The 20,782-nt window shown below is 37.5% G+C and overlaps 1 protein-coding gene across 3 annotated transcripts in view; it reads left to right on the top strand.

Moving 5' to 3' along the window:
* Nucleotides 1-17,483, top strand: part of PLS1 (plastin 1) — a 111,300-nt gene extending 93,817 nt beyond the window's left edge. For all 3 annotated transcript variants that reach the window (XM_006162301.3, XM_014593191.2, XM_027765876.1), the window contains exons 12-16: nucleotides 2,965-3,079; nucleotides 6,567-6,700; nucleotides 7,328-7,451; nucleotides 15,860-15,984; nucleotides 16,229-17,483. In XM_006162301.3, the coding sequence (XP_006162363.1) occupies nucleotides 2,965-3,079; nucleotides 6,567-6,700; nucleotides 7,328-7,451; nucleotides 15,860-15,984; nucleotides 16,229-16,364 (634 nt within the window). In that variant the 3' untranslated portion in view covers nucleotides 16,365-17,483. The remainder of the gene's footprint in view (nucleotides 1-2,964; nucleotides 3,080-6,566; nucleotides 6,701-7,327; nucleotides 7,452-15,859; nucleotides 15,985-16,228) is intronic.
* The last annotated feature ends 3,299 nt before the right edge of the window (nucleotides 17,484-20,782 follow it).

Genomic DNA, 20,782 nt, shown 5'->3' with positions numbered 1-20,782 from the left:
AAATTTAGAGTTTCTGAATACTGGGAATTGGAAATACAAGGGTTTTTTTTTTTTTAACTTATTTATTTTAATTTCACCAGAGAGGGACAGAGTAAGAGAGAGAGAAAAGGAGAAAGCAGGTCCAGGACTTGAACTGTGGTTGGTTATGTGGGAGTCCAACGCCCTTAAGCAGCATGCCACCTGCTGGCTCCCACAAGAGTTTTTTTTTTTTTTTTTTTTTTTTTTTTTTTTTTATGTTTATGTTTACCAGAGAGAGAGAGAGAGAGAGAGAGAAGGGGAATGAGAAATTATCCATGGGGAACAGTCATGCGACAGTCTCTTCTCCATTTCTGCTTTTGGGACTTGGGGCCCATGTGCACATACACCTGGCATATTTTTCAAGCTGCCATGTCTGGGACTCTGTCAGCTGTGAGATCCAGACAATTAACCACGTCACTGGCATAGCCCAATATAATGGATTTTAAAATAAAAATATTGTTTGGGACCAGCAGTTAGCATAATGACTATGTCGCTGGACTCCCATGTAGTCAACTGCGGTTCGCGTCCCAGACCCGGTGGTTTAAAAAACTCACTCCGGGCGCGTGTGCATGCGTGCCCAAGATCCCGAGAGGAGAATGGAGGAGAAGGGATTGCGGCATGGCCATCCCCCCGGGGGGTGATTTCTCCCTTTCTGTCTCTCTGTCTCTCTCTCTCTGTCTGGCGAGCGCATGCGCCTTATAGCCAAAACCTCTCCAAAAAAATAAAAAATAAATATTGTTTAAAAAGGTAAGAACATGATAATAGTTACACATTTTGATGATATAAATTATTCAGTGAAGATAATTATACTCTTTCATAGTTACTAGTCATGAAAATAATGTTATTTTACCTTTAATACATTATAAAAATAATATTTGGTACATTGTTCTTATTATATCATTATTTTTCATTATAATTCATATTTTTCATTTACTTTTGCCAAAACCTTTTGCTACCTGCCTAGTTTGAGTCCTGGACCCAGCGGCTTGAAAATCATGCCAGTGTGTGTGCTTATATGCCCAGGATCCCTAGAGGAGAGAGGAGGAGAGGCAATTGTGGCATGGCCCGCCACCCCGAGGGGGATGATTTCTCATTTCTCATTTTTCCTCTGTTTTTCTTTCTGGTGAGCAGATGTGCCCTATAGTAAAAACTTTTAAAAACATACTCAAAATTCTATATTTTTTGAATATATTTCTTTCTTTCTTTTTTTAAAGCATTTCTATAAGGCATGCACTCACCAGAGAAAGTAAGAATCCCCCCCACCCCCCAAGATGGGATGGCCACGCCACAGTCCACTCTCCCATCAGGTATTTTGGGCAGGCAGACACAGGAGTCCAGCATGTATGTTTGTTTGTTTGTTTCTTTCTTTCTTTCTTTTTCTTTCTTTTTTTTTTGAGAGGTTTTTGCTATAGGGCACGTGCACTTGCCAGAAAGACAGAGACAGACAGAGATCTAGAAAGTGAGAAATCACCCCGCCAGGGGATGGCCATGCTGCAATCCCTTCTCCTCCAGTCTCTTCTTAGGATCTTGGGCATGCACATACACGTGCCCAGCGTGAGTTTTAAGCCACCAGTTCCAGGACTCGAGCCACGGTCAGCTACATGGGAGTCCAGCGACATAGCCATTACGCTAACTGCTGTCCCTCCCTACTTTTATGATTTTTTAATACAAGATGTTTCATGTGCTTACAGAGAACCTAGTCAGATCTTTACCTTTATATTAGAGTTTCTCCCTCTATCACTCAGCACAGGGGATGGCCCTGTTCATTGCCATGTTAATTATTCAGTGAATGTAGAGTGACTTTAATGTGAATCTTAGCAAAACACAACTCAGAAGGTAAGCTGTTGGAGGAAAAAAGTCACATAATTCAGCACACAAGTAGCAATTTAAAAAATCAGTTGCTATTGCTTAATGTTCTTAGCATTAAGAACTGAACCGACTCTACAGACATACTTAAAGCTTCTCAGGACAAAGTATTTTTTCTGAATCCAAAGTGGTACCATATTACTCTTACTTCCGTAACTCCTACTTGCTTATAAATTCTTTCCTCCTAGCCTTCATTACTGAACACGAACAACTGCCTACTGAGTAGCTATTGTGGTTTTCCTATAATTTTTTTTAATTAAAAAAATCATAATACATAAGTAATACATGAGCTCATTCTCACTGAACAAGTTCCAGGAAATATGTAAGTATATAGAAAAGAATAAAATAAAATTCTCCCCTTATTGTTCTCAGACTTCCTTTTTCTTTCTTTTTTTAAAAAGATTTATTTACTTAATTCCATTTGTTGTTATTATTATTATTATTGTTATTTATGTGACCAGAGAGAGAGCAAGCCACCAGTGCAGGACTTGAACCATGGTTGGCCATGTGGGAATCCAGCGCCTTTAACCACACCACCACCTGCTGGCCCCCAGACTTCCTTTTCCTAGTCCAAAGATAATCACTATTAACAGTTCTTAGTATATATAGGTATATAAATGCATTGACTTCATTTTTTTTAATAAATGAGATCAAACTGAATGAAGTGTTCTGTCACTTGCTTTTGAAAACTTCATGTCTTATAAAGCTTTTTGTTTTTTATCACAATACATACAGACATATCTTACTCTATCTAATGAAGGCCCAGGACTTCATGGTATATCTGGATAATTTACTCTATAGTCCTTTATTGCCAGGCATTTAAGTTGTTTTGGAAATTATAAATACTGTGGCCTTGAATAAATGGCCTTATACATGGATCTTTGTAAACATTTCTGAAAAATATTGGAGAGATTATTAATTTGGAAGTTCTGGGTCAAAATGATAGGTCCTTTAAACATTCTTTAAGCATTAAATATCCCTAGCATATTTTTTAAAGACAATAATCCATCTCCAATGTACTTAATATGATTTAGTAGTACCAGTGTTTACTTTCTCATTTGCTTTTCTTTCCTGTTTTAGTGACCTTGCAGATGCTTTAGTGATCTTTCAACTCTATGAAATGATTCGGGTGCCAGTCAACTGGAGCCATGTCAACAAACCTCCTTATCCTGCTCTTGGAGGGAACATGAAGAAGGTGAATGATGCAGTACCATGAAAGTTCTCATATAATACAGGATTTAGTTTCATAAAGTTTGGTAAAGTGTGGTCTTTTCTTGTAGTTCTGAATTAAATGATTACGTTGTTGAGAAAGTCGTTACCTATTTTTCCTTTTTACACATAAATGTGCCATAACTTTCCCGACTATCCAACAGAATGTATTAATAGCTTTTTTACAAGTTTACTTGAAAACAGTCTTATTTAGGCACTTTCTATTAAATTGCTTCATTTTTAGCAAGTTGTAGAACTTACTGTCTTTAAGATGCACCCTAAGTGTACTGCTATTTTATAATCACTGTAACTTGCTGGCTCTTTACTGGCCAGTTACTCATTTATTCAGCAGATATTTATTGATTACCTACTACCTATAGATGCAGTGCAGGGTATAAAAAAGTATAAGCCATAAAGTTGGCATTTAGGAAGCCCTAAAGAAATCGGGGAGCTATAACACATATGTAGGGGCCAGCAGGTGGCATGGTGGTTGGGTCACTAGACTCCCACATGGCTAACCGCAGTTCAAGTCCCAGAACTGGCAGATGGGTTTCTCACTTTAATCTCTCTGCCTCTGTCTCTCTGTCTCTCTCTGGTGAGTGCATGTGTCCTATAGCAAATTTAAAAATAATAATAATAAATAAAATTAAATCTTAAAAAAAATCGATGTATGCAAACAGCTATAATACAGTGCAATGTAAGCAAAAGTGAGTATTACAGTTCTAAGGAAGAAAAGACCACAAGTTACACTTAACCACAAAAGGTTTCATGCAAAAGGTAGTATCTGCATTAAATCTTGAGTAATGGATAGAAATTTATTTTTTCTTTTTTTGGAGAGGTTTTTGCTATAGGGTGCGTGCGCTCGCCAGACAGACAAAGACAGGCAGAGAGACAGAAAGCGAGAAATCACCCCCCAGGGGGCATGGCCATGCCACAATCCCTTTTCCTCCATTCTCTTCTTGGGATCTTGGGCACACATGGCCACATGCCCGGCATGAGTTTAAGCTACCAGGTCCGGGACTCGAACCACGGTCAACTATGTGGGAGTCCAGTGACATAGCCATTATGCTAACTGCTGGTCCTGGATAGAAAATTTTTTTAAAGAGAGATTTTTGCTATAGGGTGTGTGTGACTACTGGAGAAGCATAGAGAGACAGAGACAGAAAGTGGGACATCACCCCCCCAGGGAGAACAGCCATACCACAGTCCCTTCTGCTTCATTCTCCTCTTGTGTTTCTGGGCACACACGCACATTCCCAGCCTGAGTTTTAAGCTGCCAGATTTAGGACTCTAAACAGAAGTCTGTAGTGTGCTATGGCATAGTATTCATATTTGTTCCGTTGAATTGCCTTTGTAATACTTCACTTCAGTTTGGTTTTGCTTTTCCTTTTTCCCTTTTGTTTCAGGTTCATTTCCTTCCTCTTTTTAAAAAAGTTTTTGCCATAGGGTGTGTGTATTCATCAGAGAGACAGAGAGAGACAATGAGGAAGCAAAGTGAGAAATCACCCCCCAGGGGGATGGCCATGTCATATTCCCTTATCCTCCATTCTCCTCCTGGGATTTGGAACAGGCACACATACACACGTGTGCCTGGTCTGAGTTTCGAGTCTCTGGTCCTGGGACTTGAAGCACAGTTGGCTATGTAGGAGACCAGTGCCTTTAACCACCATGCCACCTGCTGGTCCTGTTCATTTCCTCTCTAAAGTTTAAGAATGTAAGACTTTAATACACGCTCAGGCTACACCGTAGCTTAGTAGTTAATGTAGTCAGATCCTACATGGTTAACCACTGTTCAAATCCTGGCTTTCCAGCTTGAAAAATGTGCTGAGTGCAGGCACCTGTCCAAAATCCTGACAGTATAGAGCCACGGAGGAGAAGGAATTGCAGCATGACTACCCCCATTGGAGAGTGTGCGCTCTCTCTCTCTCTCTCTCTGTCTCTCTCTCTCTCTCTGTCTCTCTCTCTGTCACAGCATCTCTCTCTGGCAAGTGCACGCACCCTCTAGCAAATAAAAAAAATTGTTTTGGGGCTGGCAGGTGGCGTGGTGGGTTAAGGCGCAGGGTAGATCAGAGTCCCACGTGGCTGACTGCAGTTTGAGTCCTGGACCTGTTGGCTTGCTTTCTCACTTTCCCTTCCTCTCTCTCTCCCAATTAAAAATAGTAAGCAAAATAAAATATATATATTAAAAAAAATTATTTTATAATGAGAATTTAGAAGGAAAATGAAAATAAATCAGTCATACTGTTTTTCTTAATTAAATGTTTGTTTTATTTTGAGAAGTATACTTAGCAATTTTACCTTCTGGTGATATTACAAGACTGTAAGATGTTAAAATTTCACTCTATACAGGCTAGGGTAGACCAAAAAGAAACTTACCAAATAAACTAGACTTATATCACTGGCAAGAAGTAGGTATATGGTAAATAATTTAGTGTTTATGCATAAGATTCTTTCTGCAGGCAGGACAGGATACTGTGCTGGGCCCTAGGCTGGGTGTAGGGAGAGTATTATATAAATCTGTGCACAAAAAGTTCTTGGTCCTTTAAAAGGAACGCATAGGAGGGTGGGCAAATGAAAACACCTGAAAGGCTAAATATAAGTAGAAGTTGTGCATAAGCATTACACAATAAGCATTTTAAGGAGTTTAGAGGGAGGGATTGTTAACAGCTGGTACAGTGAAAGTGAGACCTTTGTGGAAGAAAGTGGGCCAGAAGCTGTATTTCGGAGGATAATTAAGACCTAGATAAATATGAGAGATGAAGGCAGATTCTTTTTTTTTTTTTTTTTTTTTTTTTGAGAGATTTTTGCTGTAGGGCATTTGTGCTCACCAGAGAGACAGAGATAAAGAAAGTGAGAAATCGCCCCTCCCCAGGGGGGGTTGGCCATGTTGCAATCCCGTCTCCTCCACACTTGTCTCAGGATTTTGAGCACATGTGTACACACACCCTGTGTAAGTTTTAATCCACTGGACTGGGTCCCGGACTCAAACCAGAGTGGACGACGTGGAGTCCAGCGACGTAACCATTATGCCATCTGCTGGTCCCTGGAGTTAGATTCTTAATGAAACAATTACTTACTTCTCTATTTCTTAATTTTAAATCTAGATAGATCAGTATTTTTTTTTAACCTCTATTAATAGAATGCAGGAAATCTAGGGTTTTAGTCTCAGATTTGCCACTAGTAAATGGACTAATCTTGGTTAGTCAAGACTTTTAGGTTAGGAGGAGATTTTCAAACTTTCTAGCCAGTCGTTCCTTTGTCTAGGTTAACCCCTCAGTGCTTTGAAACCTTCAACTATGAAATAAGACTAATTATTTCTTTGCAGCCACTGAGCTTTTATTATAAAATGAAATTTGCTCATATAAATTTAAGGCATCATCAACATTATTTTTCATAAGTCTGAGCTAGGCTATCATATTTAGGAGATATGTTTGGGAAAAAAATCTGTTTTTACACCAAAACTCTATTTATAGATTGAAAACTGTAACTATGCCGTGGAACTTGGGAAGAATAAAGCCAAATTCTCCTTGGTTGGCATTGCTGGGCAGGACCTGAATGAAGGGAATTCAACACTTACTCTGGCCTTGGTATGGCAGCTGATGAGAAGGTAAGGACTGACGTATTGACAGCCACACTGTCAATTTCCTTCAGAAGTCATATGAACTAAGTTTTCAGCTATTTTTTAAACAGAATTATTTTATTTAACTTTATTTATTTATTTAAATACCTATCTATCTATCTATCTATCTATCTATTTAGACCAGAGAAGGACAGAGTGAGAGAGAGAGAAATGGAAGGTGAGTATGCAAGCCACCAGGTCAAGGACTCGAACTGCAGTTGGCCATGTGGGCCAGTGCCCTTAACCACCACGCCACCTGCTAGCCCCACTAGCTATTTTTAAAGAATAATGAACATGGGAGAAATAGTTAATGTAAAATATATTAATTTGTAGAGAATTGACTGTAGAATATGTATTTTTATAAATTATATTTTATTTTAAGATGGGTCAGTCTCTAGAAACACCATCAATTTTATTAATGACTCTTAAAAATGGCATTGTCAGAAGTTGTTTTAAATTTTTAAAATACCATAAAGTAGCTTTTGTTTCTGAATAGTGAGCTTTGTAACTTTGGAATGTAATCCAGTGCAAGTGCCAGACTAAAATTAGAAATATTTATCACAATTGAACTGTTACGCAAACTTCAGTCTCAAATATACATCTTTTTTGTTACAGGTACACATTGAATGTGTTATCAGATCTTGGAGAGGGTGAAAAAGTAAATGATGAAATTATTATTAAATGGGTCAATCAGACTCTTAAAAGTGCAAACAAAAAAACCTTTATTTCCAGCTTCAAGGTAATCAAGAACATTTGGAATTTTTTTTATATACGTTTAGGAAGGAATTTCTATTGGGAATTACATTGGTTAGGTTTGCGATTATATTAATGTGGTATCTCAGAAACACACAATTTATGAGTTTAGGCATATTAATTATTTGGCATGTGTAAATTAGAAATAGTTTGAATTGTTATATTGATTGGTTGTCCTATTGAGTATAACTGCAGGTTAATACAAAAAAAAAAATCCAATTGTCAAATGAAAAAGAAAGATTAAAAGGCCATTGTTTATGTAGGACCTATAATGTTTTGTGCTCCCTGGCAGCAGTCTCAGAATTGTATTGACATCATTTCCAAGGCATAACAGAGCCAGCCAAACCGCTTCAAATGGGAATTGAGAAAACTGGTAGGAAAAAAAAAATATCTTGTCATCTGGCTTCGTAATGGCACTTAACACTCACTTCCGAGCATTTGTGGATGATTCATAAAGCACTCAAAATGTAATCTGCACATACATACCCACTAATTTTCATGCATTTCCATCGTGTTTTGCTTTTGCATGCAAGCTGATATTAGCTACAAATAAGCATGTCTGCTTGTACACATTCATTCAGTGAGCTTTGTGTTTGTGGGGTTTTATTATATGTGAAAAACCTGCCATTGATTTGTATTTTTTTAGTGAAATAAAAAGGTGCAGACAGATGAAACATTAAGTTACCTAAAGGATATCTACTCATCTTTATTCTTCTTGATGGTGTATGTTTAACAACATTGTAGAATAAAAGAAATGTCAGAAATTTATAAATTCAGTCTTCTCATTTTTACCAAAAACTGAGGTCCATAGTACTTTCAGTAGGACAGCTGGATGCAGGTAGAGATGCTGCCTGAGTCCTGTCCCAATTCAAGTGCTCCCCCCGCCCCTTTTCTTTATGTTGGAAGGAACTAATGGCATTGAATTTTTGTTGTTGCTTATTAAAGTAAGTAACTGTCAGTCCATGGTTTTTCCTCTATATGTTTTAGACATAAAACACAACTTAAAAATGTAAAAGAGGAATGGGGGTGTATTATAAAATTCTCTAACTGGCAGTTACTCTTTAAAATAGTTATATGGAAATGATATGCATTTGCACATTAATTGATGAAAAATAATAAGCATGTGGATAACCAAATACAATGAGAAAATATTTAGGAACAAGTTAGTGTTTACTGAGCTCTTGCTATAAGTAACTTTCCTAGGTAAATGAAAAGCCATAAAGCATAAAAATTATTTTGGCCCTCAGGGTGTTCACCCCTTATTTGAAAGATAAAACCTGTATAACTGAGAAGGTAACAGTACTACAAATACATGATAAAATCCAAGGAACTAATTCCATGGATGAGGAGTCTAGTGTGTCATTTCCTATTGGATGGTCAGGGAAGAGTAGATGGAAAAAGCTGGATTTGATTTGAACATCATAGAGAAGGGATTTGAATTGGTAGAGAAAAAGAGGAGGAGGATATAACAAGCTAGGGTCCACCTTGAATAAAGACAAGTCTGAGAAGATTAGGAGAAAGGGCTTGACTAGGGAGGTTCCTAAGCGATGTCATGCAGGATACACACTAGGTCAAGGTTGTGGAGGAATTTGGCCCAATGTCAGAACTGGATATTGAATAATGAGAGTAATGGAATAAAACTGCAATTGTTTTGGGAAGACTCATTTGAACTTGGTGATCAGGATGGTTTGGAGGGAAAGTGGCCAAAGTGCAAGGACAGTGCATAAGAATCCATGGTAGGAGTCAGGGGTGACGTGATAAGGGTTCAAACAGGGTGGGGATTGGGAATGGGGACTAGGAATGGTATGAGCCGATAGCTGTGACATATTAGGAAGAAACAGCTAGGACTTGCCGCCTTCTTTTTTCTTTTTTTTAAAGGAATTATTTAATTAATTCCATTTGTTATTATCATTTTTTAATTTGACCAGAGAGAGAGAGAGAAAGGGAAAGTGAGAAAGCAAGCTACTAGGTCTGGGACTGTGGTTGTCCATGTGGGAATCCAGTGCCTTTAACCATCACGTCACCTGCTGGTCCTGTGGACTTGCCTTCCTAATATAGGCAAAAACAGGAGAGAAAGGAGTCAAAATTCCAGGGGAGTTGGAAAAGAGTTGGTAACACTAACAGAAATGGAGATATAAGAAAGTACACGTGCTTTCTGGAAAAGGTGGTGGATTCAGTTTTTCGGGGTTTTTAAAAGATTTTTGCCGTAGGTTGTGTGGATTTGCCAGCCTGGAGAGAGACAGAGAGAGGGAAAGTGAGAAATCACCTCCCCAGGGAGGAGGGCCACACTGCAATCCCTTCTCCTCTATTCTCCTCTCGGGATCTTGGGCACACATGTACATATGCCTGGCATGATTTTCAAGTCATCAGAAGAATTCGAGCTGTGGTTGGCGATGTGGGAATCCAGTGCTTTAACCACCATTCCACCTGCTGGCTCCATGAATTCAGTTTTTAAAATTGTTAAATCTGAGATAATTTTTAGAAAATGGGAAGTTTGATGAAAGGAGACATTAAAACTGGGCACACTGACTTGGTGATCAGTTCAATAAAAAAGGTAGTTGAAAATCAGGAGTACACAAAGCCTTTCAGGGAGAGTGCTCAGAGAAGAGCAGATTTAAGAGAAGGTTTTTATTTCAAATTGAAGAGGCAGAGACATATTGCAATACCTCTTGACATTTAGTATGAGCTCAATAATAAAATCTTCAGAGAATGCAAATAGTTAAGCATGTGGCAGTAAATACTTTTAAAAAATGGGGTGGGGAGGCTTTTTCAAACCAGAGAAGGCAATATGTTTAAGGCTAGGATAAGTGGCACTAAGAAGAACATATTAATCATAAGCAAGGAAGTGCTATAACTAAATATTTTCAGCTCTGGCTGTGGGTACGTGTGTGCCTAAAACCACCAAAGGAGAAAGGGAGATGGGACTGCAGCATGGTCATCCGCCATGGGAGATGCTTTATCATTTTTTTCTTTCTCTCACTAGTGAACACACACACCCTCAAGCAAATTTTATTTTTTAAAAAGTGAGCTTAGGGACCAGCAGTTGGCATAATGGCTACATTGCTGGACTCCCATGTAGTCGACCATGGTCCGAATCCTAGACCTGGTGGCTTAAACTCACACCAGGTGTGTGTGTGCGTGTGTGTGTGCCCAAGATCCTGAGAGGAGAATGGAGGAGAAGGGATTGCAATGTGGTCATCTCCCCTGGGGCGGGGAGAAGGTGATTTCTGCCTCTCTGGTGAGCGCACACGCCCTACAGCAAAAACCTCTCAAAAAAACAAAACAAAAAAACAAAAACAAAACAAAACAAAAAAACAGTAAGCTTATTTTTGTAGGGAGAAAAGTTGAAATCTACTTATAGTTTTTTCATAATATGAATTTTCCATGAACTTTTTGAAGACCCCCTTACATAAGGGCATCAAGTTCTTCTTGAGCTTTACAGGGAACTCTGGTGGTCACATAACTGGTTTCCCACTCTTACTATTTTTAAATGATATTATCTTACTAATATTGCTAAGAATTCTATGGCATTCCCATTTTAGAGAATTAGGAATGGGTGCTTTTATTTCAAATAACAGAACAGGACAGAGTGTTCTAATCATAGTATGTATCGGATGAACAGAAAGAGATGATACAATTCATTATTTTGAGAATCAAAATAGGCTAATTCTCTTAAAGATTCCAGAAATTCTTTCTGCTTTAGTAATTTCTTTATGACTAACTTGAGAGTAAAGGAAAAAATGGTGGAAATGTACCCTTATCCCTTTGCAAAAGTAAGCTTTCATTGAGAATATGCAAATCCGAAGAGTTGGAAGATAGGCCTGTATTTCTGAAAACAAGAGAGTAACGGATCTGACATTGTATATAGAAACCTAAAATTTTCATTCAGTTTAGTAAAAGCTTTTCCAAGGTGAATCATGTGGAAAGAGATGGGAAAAAACAAAACAAAACAAAACAAAACCCTCCTCATTTCTTAAATCTACATGGAGAAATATTTAAAACACCACAAGTATGTAAACAAGTAATCAAAATAGCACAGTTAAACAAGCCACTTATCTGTGAATTCTCATAAAAATACATGAAAAGGGGAACCAGCAGTTGGCGTAATGGCTATGTCGCTGGACTCCCATGTAGTTGACTGCGGTTCGCGTCCCAGACCCGGTGGCTTAAAACTCACACCGAGCGCGTGTGTGTGCACGTGCCCAAGATCCTGAGAGGAGAATGGAGGAGAAGCGATTGCGGCGTGACCATCCCCCCTGGGGGGTGATTTCTTACTTTCTGTCTCTATGTCTCTGTCTGTCTGGCGAGTGCATGCGCCCTATACATGAAAGATAAGCCTATAAATTTTATTTTTTTAAAATTTTGCTATGAGGCACATATGTTTGCTAGAGATAGAAATAAAGTGATGGGGTGATGGCCACGCTGCAGTTCCTTCTCCTCCATTCTCCTCTTAGGATCCTGGGCACACATGTACATTCAAGCCTCTGAGTCTGGGACTCAAATCGCACAGTTGGCCAAATGGATCCAGCTGCCTTAACTATTATGCCATTGGCTGGCCATAAAAATTTTAAATTTATTCTAGAATGATGTAAATATCAAGTTTATTTTTAGAAAGTATAATGGTATATATTAGAGTCATCTAGAAAGCTAATTTAAAATATAGATTCCCAGTCTTATCAATAGAATATCTGATTTATTAATTTAAGAGTGGGATGAAATTTGCATTTTTTCTACCTTTTTTTTTTTTTTTGTAATTGGTAGAGGGCACATGTATGCACCAGAAAGATGCAAAGAGAGAAAGGAAGAAAGCAACCCTAGTAAGGCACAGTCACGCCATCGTCCTTTCTCCTCCATTTTTTCTTCCTGTTGGGATTTTGGGCATGTATACACAAGCACTAGCATATTTTTTGAGCTACTGGGGCTGGGATTTGAAATGTGGTAGGCTATGTGGAGTACAACTTCTCTGATCCTTTGGGTATGGGGCTGACCCAGAAATTTTTATGTAACAGAAATCCATGGTGATTTTCATTGTAGGTGTTCTGCAAGCTGTACACTGCAAAAACAGATATGAGGGTTTTGCAGAATTAGAGATGCCAAAAAGCCAGATTCAGATTACCAGCATCAGATAGACTCAAAGGCCTTAATTACCATCCATCTCTACCCTCTCAGAGATCTATATTATAAAATTAATATTTCTGATAATGAAGAAGATAAATTTTTCTTTCTCTCTCTTTTTTTTTTTTTTTTTTTTGAGAGGTTTTTGCTATAGGGCACGTGTACTTGCCAGAAAAAGACAGTCAGAAAGAGAGAAATCACCTCCCAGGGGGGATGGCCACACCTCAATCCCTTCTCCTGGGATCTTGGTCATGCATGCGCATGCGCCCAGCGAGAGTTTAAGCCACCAGTTCTGGGGCTCAAACCACAGTCAACTACATGGCAACATAGCCATTACGCCAACTGCTGGTCCCAAGAAGATAAATTTTTTCTAAAATCTATCAGTGTATTGGTACATAGATCATGGTCTCTGTTATTCTTTTTTTTTTTTTTTTTTTTTTTTTTTTTTTGGGGGTTTTTTTTTTTTTTTTTTTTTTTCTTGGGTTGAGAGGTTTTTTTGTTTGTTTGTTTTGCTATAGGGCACGTGCACTCATCAGAGAGACAGAAAGCAGGAAATCACCCCCCGGGAGGGATGGCCATGCCACAATCCCTTCTCCTCCATTCTCCTCTCGGGATCTTGGGCACGCACACACACGTGCCCAGTGTGAGTTTAAGCCACTGGGTCCGGGACTTGAATCGCAGTCTACTACATGGGAGTTCAGCAACATAGCCATTATGCTAACTGCTGGTCCCATGTGTTACTCATTTTCATGTGGCTTCAAGTTGTTTTATCAGACAGATATTTATTAAAACCTACATTTGGCTAAGAATTTTACTTACTTACACTTATATTATCTTAATAATATAGCTGAATATTCTATGGCATTCCCATTTTAGAGATTAGGAAAGGGAAACCCCAGTTTAAAGCGGTTTAAACCAAAAGAGAAGGGACTGACTACAATAACAGAAAACCAAAAGTAGGCTAGAACTGAGGATTGTTTGAGCCAATAACTGAAGAATGTCATCCAGGACTCAGGCTTTGTCTCATCTCTGCTTTGCTATCTAATATGCCAGCTTCACCCTAAAGCTGACTTTCCTCTTGGCCATTGGCTAGCTGCTGGCTGTGAAGAAGGTTTCATCTTCTTTTTCACATCCAGAAGGAGGAGTTACTGGCTTTCCATAGCCTACTTAAACTACATAGAAATTCAGTCACTGCGGCAGTAGTATGGGCTTACTGTGTTTGGCTTAGCCCAGTGTTTTTCAACCTTTTCTCATTACTGTCTCCCTCAAGAGTCTTTTTTAGTCATTTTTTCCCCTAATGGCCCCTTTCTTTGTCATATTTTAATTCTGACATATAGTATACACGTTTATACACTGTACGCTTTATGCATTAAAAAGAGTAAGTCTATCACCCTGTCTCCATTGAGAATATATGGCCTAGGCTATTCAGGTTCATTCCTAGAGCGAGAGATGGGGCCTGCTTTCCTTGAAGCACGTGATCATGTGAGGGACGTATGGAGAGCAAAACTAAGAGTGTTCTGTTAGGATAGAGAAGAAGTGAGGAGTGGTGGATGCTGCATGGGCAAGCAACAGAGGTTGTTACTCTAGTTGAGAGAGAGGACAAATAATTTTACTGCTAAGTACAAAAATCAATTCAAACCAGGATCTCTGACTTCAGTTACAATGCTCTATCAACTGGAATTTAGTTTTCCATTCTTAGTTCATCCTAAAAAGACAGAGAGAGAGGGCAAGGGAGAGAGTGAGAAATTACTTTCAATAATTCAAAATGAGAAGAATCTTGAGTGTTAAGAGTCAGACTGTTATAGGTTCAAATACTCATTCTGTACTTCCTAGTTGTTCTGAGATTTCAGAACTTTATATTCTTCATCTTTAAAAGAGGAATTATGGGCCAGCAGTTGGTGTGTAGGTTAAGGTGCTGGATCCCACATGGCCAGCTGCACGGTTTAAGTCCCAGACATATGTACATGCTCAGAATCCTGAGACGAGACTGGAGGGGAAGGGACTGCAGTGTGGACATCTCTGGGAAGTGATTTCTCACTCCACCACCACCCCCCCGTCTCTGTCTCTCATGAGCACACATGCTGTATAGCAAAAACCTTAAAGGGGGGAGGGGAGGGAATTATTCCTTTATTACCAGGATGTTAGGATTAAAAAATAATTTTAAATAAGTAAAACATGTATATCAATAAGGATAATGCATCTAGAAATAGTTCCCTTTCACTATTTCATTTTTTTCTTAAAAATAGTAAGTGAAGGCTTTGGAATTCATGGTCTGAGAAATAAAATGTTATTAGAGTCTCTAAAATTATTAATTTAAAAATCTATTCTCTTTCTTTTATTAATTTGCTAGAAGACACAGGCACTTGCTAGAGAGAGAGAGAGAGAGAGAGAGAAAGTGAATAAGCACCTCTCCATGGAGGTGGCCATGCCACAATGCCTTTCTTTTCTATTTCTCCTCCCTGACTTGTGGGCATGCGCACACAGATGCCTGGTGTGTTTTTCAAGTTGCCAGGTCTGGGAACTCAAACTGCACAGTCAGCCATCTTAACAAACATGTCACTTGCTGGTCCTCCTATTTTCTTTCAAAGGTTTTTTTTTTTTTTTTTTAAGAATTATTTATTTAATTTTATTTATTGTTATTTTTGCTATAAGGCAGATGTGCTCATCAGAGACAGGGTGAGCAGGAAACTGAGAAAGCAAGAAAGCAACCACAGGTTTAGGACTTAAACTGTAGTCAGCTATATGGGAGCCCAATGCCCAACCACTATGTCACCTGATGGCTCCAGAGGATGTTTATTTTATTATTTATTTACTTTAAAATATTTAGTGCTACTTTTAAAAAAAGATTTAACTGATTATTATTCTAAAATTTGCTATACAGTACATGTGCTTACTAGAGAGAGAGAGAAAGTGAGAAAGCAAGCCACCAGATCTGGGATTCAGTCCGCTGTCAGCCATGTGAGAGTCTAGCACTTTAACCACCATACCACCTGCTGGTCCCTAGGGTATTTATTTTTTTTACAGAAATGATACTATAGTTAGCATACTTAGGAACTGTCATAGCCACAGATCTTATTCAGGTATGGTAACAAATCTTTCTGTGTCATAGTTTGCGTAAATATTATAAATGGTTGTGTGCTGGTTGCAGAAAAGCTGAATGTTAGGTACAAAGAAAATATATAGATTGCTTTCAATTATATGACTCTGACCAGAAGACTGATATTTATGCAAATTAAAAATAAGATGTTTATGAGTGTTTATCTATTCTTTATTTTTTAGGATAAATCTATTAGCACTAGTTTACCTGTACTAGATTTAATAGATGCCATTGCACCAAATGCAGTACGTCAAGAAATGATCAAGAGAGAAAACCTTTCTGATGAAGACAAGCTTAATAATGCTAAGTAAGCCTGTACACTTTATATTAGAACATAGTGGCCTTTGAATTCTCTGAAATCTTCACAGGAAAGATTACTATGTCCTTAACATTCGCATTTTAAGTAAACTAATGTGGGGAATATGATTTAAGACTCATAAACATAATCTTTTTGTAAAATTAATCCTATCAAGATAGTTCATTCTTTTGTTAAAATATTTTAAATGAAAACACAGTGTTAAAAAATACTCCAAATATTTTTTGTCTTCAAGATACGCCATTTCAGTTGCTCGAAAGATCGGTGCCCGGATATATGCATTACCTGATGACCTTGTAGAAGTGAAACCAAAGATGGTTATGACGGTGTTTGCATGCTTAATGGGAAAAGGACTGAACAGAATAAAATAATGGAACATTTAATACAATCCTCTGCCACATCAAACACATTGAACACCTCACAGTTTACAGAATTCTGGAATATAGTGGGTATAAAACCAGAAATTATTTGTATGCTCAAAATACTTACATAGTCACTAATGAATTCGATCCTGTTCATTCTAGTTAGAATTTGTCAACCTTGTTGGATAACACAATTCACTAATCAATACTGATGGTAGAATATGTTCATTTTCAAGCTGATATTTCATGATTAAATTATTTTTGGTTCCTGAAAGTCTTATAAAACAAGACTAATTTGTTCTTTTTCATGGTTCAAAAAGATTGATATAAAAAGATTTTTGCAGGTCCTGCTGTGAAATGTGTTTTGATTTTTTTGTGTGTTATTTAATTTTGATCATAAAGGTATTCAAAGTCATGATACACGTTAATCCCTTTTCTTCCTCCAGCTGTGTAAAGTGGTCTGTAACTTTTCTGTAAATTTCTATGCTGTCTACAACTTTAAAGTGATGGGTATTGTTCTTTAACATTAAACTTTTTTACATGTGGGAACTAATTACTGAATAAGCCCCAAAGGTCACTGTGTTGTATAAGTAGCAGAAGCTTTTTACTTTTAATTTTAACTGCATTGATACTTTACATGTTCTAGTGTGGTAATACATGATATATATATATACACACACACACACACATGGCAGGATGTTATTAGGGTAAAAAAATATATATATATATATTTGCATGGGAATTACCCAGGCATTCTTAAATGGTGTATATATATTATATATATAATTGGCCAACCATTAAATATTTATTTTGCCCCCACAATGTGTGTATCACTTCAGTTTATGAATATCTGATACATTTAGCAAATACTCATTTTTGAGTGAGCATATAGTTATCTTTCAACTGACTCCAAATACGTGTATCAAACATTGGCAAGGCGTGCTGACACTCTTCTGTGAGCTTCATATTATACTTGCTAGTTCACGTCTATGCTGAAACCCAGTATAATTTAGAATAAATGATATTTAATTATTGAATAGCTTAAGTAAAGGTAACATAAAGCTATTATTCAACAGAGTATTTTCATATTTTTTTCCACACAGCTTCCTGTACATTGGCAATGTGTGGTTAATTCTGGGGTTATCTGGGAAATAGCTAAAGCTTGAGATCTATTTTTTCTAAATTTCTAGCTTCTAACAGTTGAATCCAGAAATCTGCTTTCCTCATCTTCCACTGTTAGTGCCAGAGAGCAATACTGCTGTGCAAGAAAAATGCTGTTGCTTTACCTCAGTGTGAATGAGTAGTCTAACGCCCCTTCAACCCTTGATTAAACTGTACATGTTGGGAAGGGTGAGACTGTATTTAGAATAGAATTTTTTTTAATGTAATGATCAGCAGGTGGAATTTTGAAATATATCCTTCTATGAAAGACATTTCTCTCCCTTTTATATTTTGATGATTGTTTTCTTATGTGAAGATTAAGGTATGTTCTTGTGCTCTTATAAAACTATTTAGATCATGTTTCCCCCTTTAATTTTTTTCATGATTATATTTACTAAGTTATCTGATTTACATGAAATTTGGCACTTCAGGGTGTTCTTTTTCTCACAAAGTATATTTAATAAAAATGCTGTGTATATAAAAATGTGTCACCATTTATTTCATTTAGAGAGCAATATACAGCTTTGAAAATTATTCTGGCATAGCTTATTTTCCTGAAAAGAAGAGAATAATTCCTCAACAAATTAGTAAAACAAATAATTATATTAGATCTTTTCTTTGGAGGCTTTTCGTAGTTCTTCTGGTTTCTAATATGAATAATTTTACTAAATACTAATTGCACAATTGCCACCAATTTAATTTGTTCTGGAATAATTTGAGTGACTCAATCAGTTCATTAACAGATTTATTGCTATTATGATCCAGGTACTATGCTAAATACTAGAAGTCATCTGAGGAAAATATAGACAGGCCCATTCACAGTGGTTCAATGGTAGAATGTCACAGCATAATTCTGGAGCCACACAACCAACTTCAACAAATTGGCCACTCTCCTACGCACTTGTGATCCAGTCTGGTTGGGAGGTGGGGGGAGGAATGTAGTGTGGAGAGACACGGTCAAAGGTATTTTCCCTCACCTACACACACACAAAAAACCCTTAAAAATCTTTAAAAAAAAATATGTGTACACACACACACACATTACTTAGGAAATAGGGTGGAGATGATTTTATGTTAGGGAAAGTCTCTGAGGTCATGAGGTTTGGACTATGAGTGTTCAGCAGAGGGAACAAATGAAAAGGCCCTGGTGTCTCGTAAGGCACTTTCAGGAAAAGAAATAGGTAAATAAATAGGGTCTGTTCTATTTGTAGGACAAAATCTAAATGTGGAGTTTTTCTTCGACTAAAGTTATGACTGCTCTCCTCTTTTGTACATTTGGTTGAGGTGAGTTACTCTGAATAATATCCTGCTTCTGATTCTTGCATGCCTTTATGTATCATAATGCCACCATGGATCTCTGTGTCATTGGTCTCCATATCACATATGCAAAATGAATGACAGATCACAAAGTGCTCTGAAGTACTCCAGTTTATGCTGGATCAAGAGTATGCTGGGGGATGGCTCCTGAGAACTAGTGATTTCAGGGGAAAAAGAGAAATGAAGATTTCCTACTGATAATTCAGCCTCCAGCCCACAAACTTGAGCTCTTCTAGCCTTCTATTCAGAAGATGATTCCTCATGGCTCCTGAGAACTAGTGATTTCAGGGGAAAAAGAGAAATGAAGATTTCCTACTGATAATTCAGCCTCCAGCCCACAAACTTGAGCTCTTCTAGCCTTCTATCTTTGTCTCTGTCTGCTTCTGTTTTTTCATTTTGTATTTTGTGCCTTTTTTTAAAAATTATTTTTTAACTTTTTTTTCTGTTTTCTTTGTTATTTTTTTTCCTCTGTTTTCCTTTTTCTTTGATGTTATCTCTCTGCTCCTCAATCTCCATTTACTGTGCTCCTAGCCAGATATAAGTGAACTATAGCCAAATATCCAAATACTATTACGGTTAAATTATTCCTGAATATCTACTGAATCTGCTGCACAAAGGGATCACAACGGAATGGCAAAGATATTACAGATCACCTCTTTCTGCAAGCTCCCAAACGTTCAGATTGAACTTCAAGAATTAGGAAGAAATACATCATCCATCAGATGACTAGAAATCACTGCAGGGCCACAAGAAATAGGGGAAAGCAAGAACTTACCTCTCCTCCAAGGGAAAAGAATAACTCCTCTTCATCCAAAGACAGTTCAATGGAAATCATAGAAACGTCTGATAAAGAATTTAGAATATTCATAATGACAAAGCCAATGGAGATGGAAGAGAAGAGAGACAGTGAACTGAAGAAGAGTAAAGAGAAAGGAGCTGATGAGTTCCAGGAGGTGAGAAAATTCTTGTAAGATCTAAAAGAGGAATTACACACTTTAAAAAAGGATCAAAGGGACCTGTTAGAGATGAAGGCTATATAATACAGGAAGTCAAAATCTCCCTTGAAATTATTAAAAGCAGATTATATTATACAGAAAACAGAATCTCAGATGTAGAAGAGAAAATTTCTGGCCTAGAAAAATCCACCACAAAGACTGAGAAAATGGCTCAAAAAAATGAGAAGAATATACGAGAAATACTAGATACTATTAAACGTCCAAACATCCAGATAATTGGTATCCCAGAAGGCGAAGAGTCTCATAAGGGCATTGGTAATCTATTCCATGAAATCCTGCAAGAAAACTTTCCAAACCTAGAGAGGCCCTCAAAGATCCAGTCTCAAGAAATACAAAGGACCCCAATTAGAATCAACCCAAGAAGATCTTCTCCAAAACACGTTACAGCCAGATTGACTAAAACCACACACAAAGGCAAGATACTAAGATTGGCAAGAGAAAAACATTAAGTTACCTACAAAGGATATCCCATCAGGATAACAGCAGACCTCCCATCAGAAACAATGTGAAAATATATTCAAAGTGTTAAGGGAAAAGCAATTTCAACCAAGAATACTGTACCTGGCAAGATTATCCTTCATGTTGGAAGAAAAGACAGGAACATTCTCAGATAAACAAAACCTGAAAGAATTTACCAGCACCAGACCAGATCTCCAAGATATTCTCAAGGGAGTGCTGTATCAGGAAAATTAAATACAGACACACAGAAATAAGAGTTCAAAAACTAAGAAAATGGCCACCTTAATCATAGGGACAAGCCTGGAGTTGAATATTCTATCACAGAATTTATTTGAGAAGATTGAACCACAACAGAAGATAAAGTACATGAGACTGAATTGGTGAAATAGAATTTTATGATTTGACTAAAACATTGCTAAATTTCTTCTAGGCTTTGTTGTCCAGTTTTAAGGATTTATATCCTGTCTTGAGATA

This window comes from Tupaia chinensis, unplaced genomic scaffold, assembly GCF_000334495.1.
Source record: "Tupaia chinensis unplaced genomic scaffold, TupChi_1.0 Scaffold139833_1, whole genome shotgun sequence".
Lineage (NCBI taxonomy): Eukaryota > Metazoa > Chordata > Mammalia > Scandentia > Tupaiidae > Tupaia > Tupaia belangeri.
Note: the sequence above shows the minus strand (reverse complement) of the source record. Positions and strands in the feature narration are given on the sequence as shown.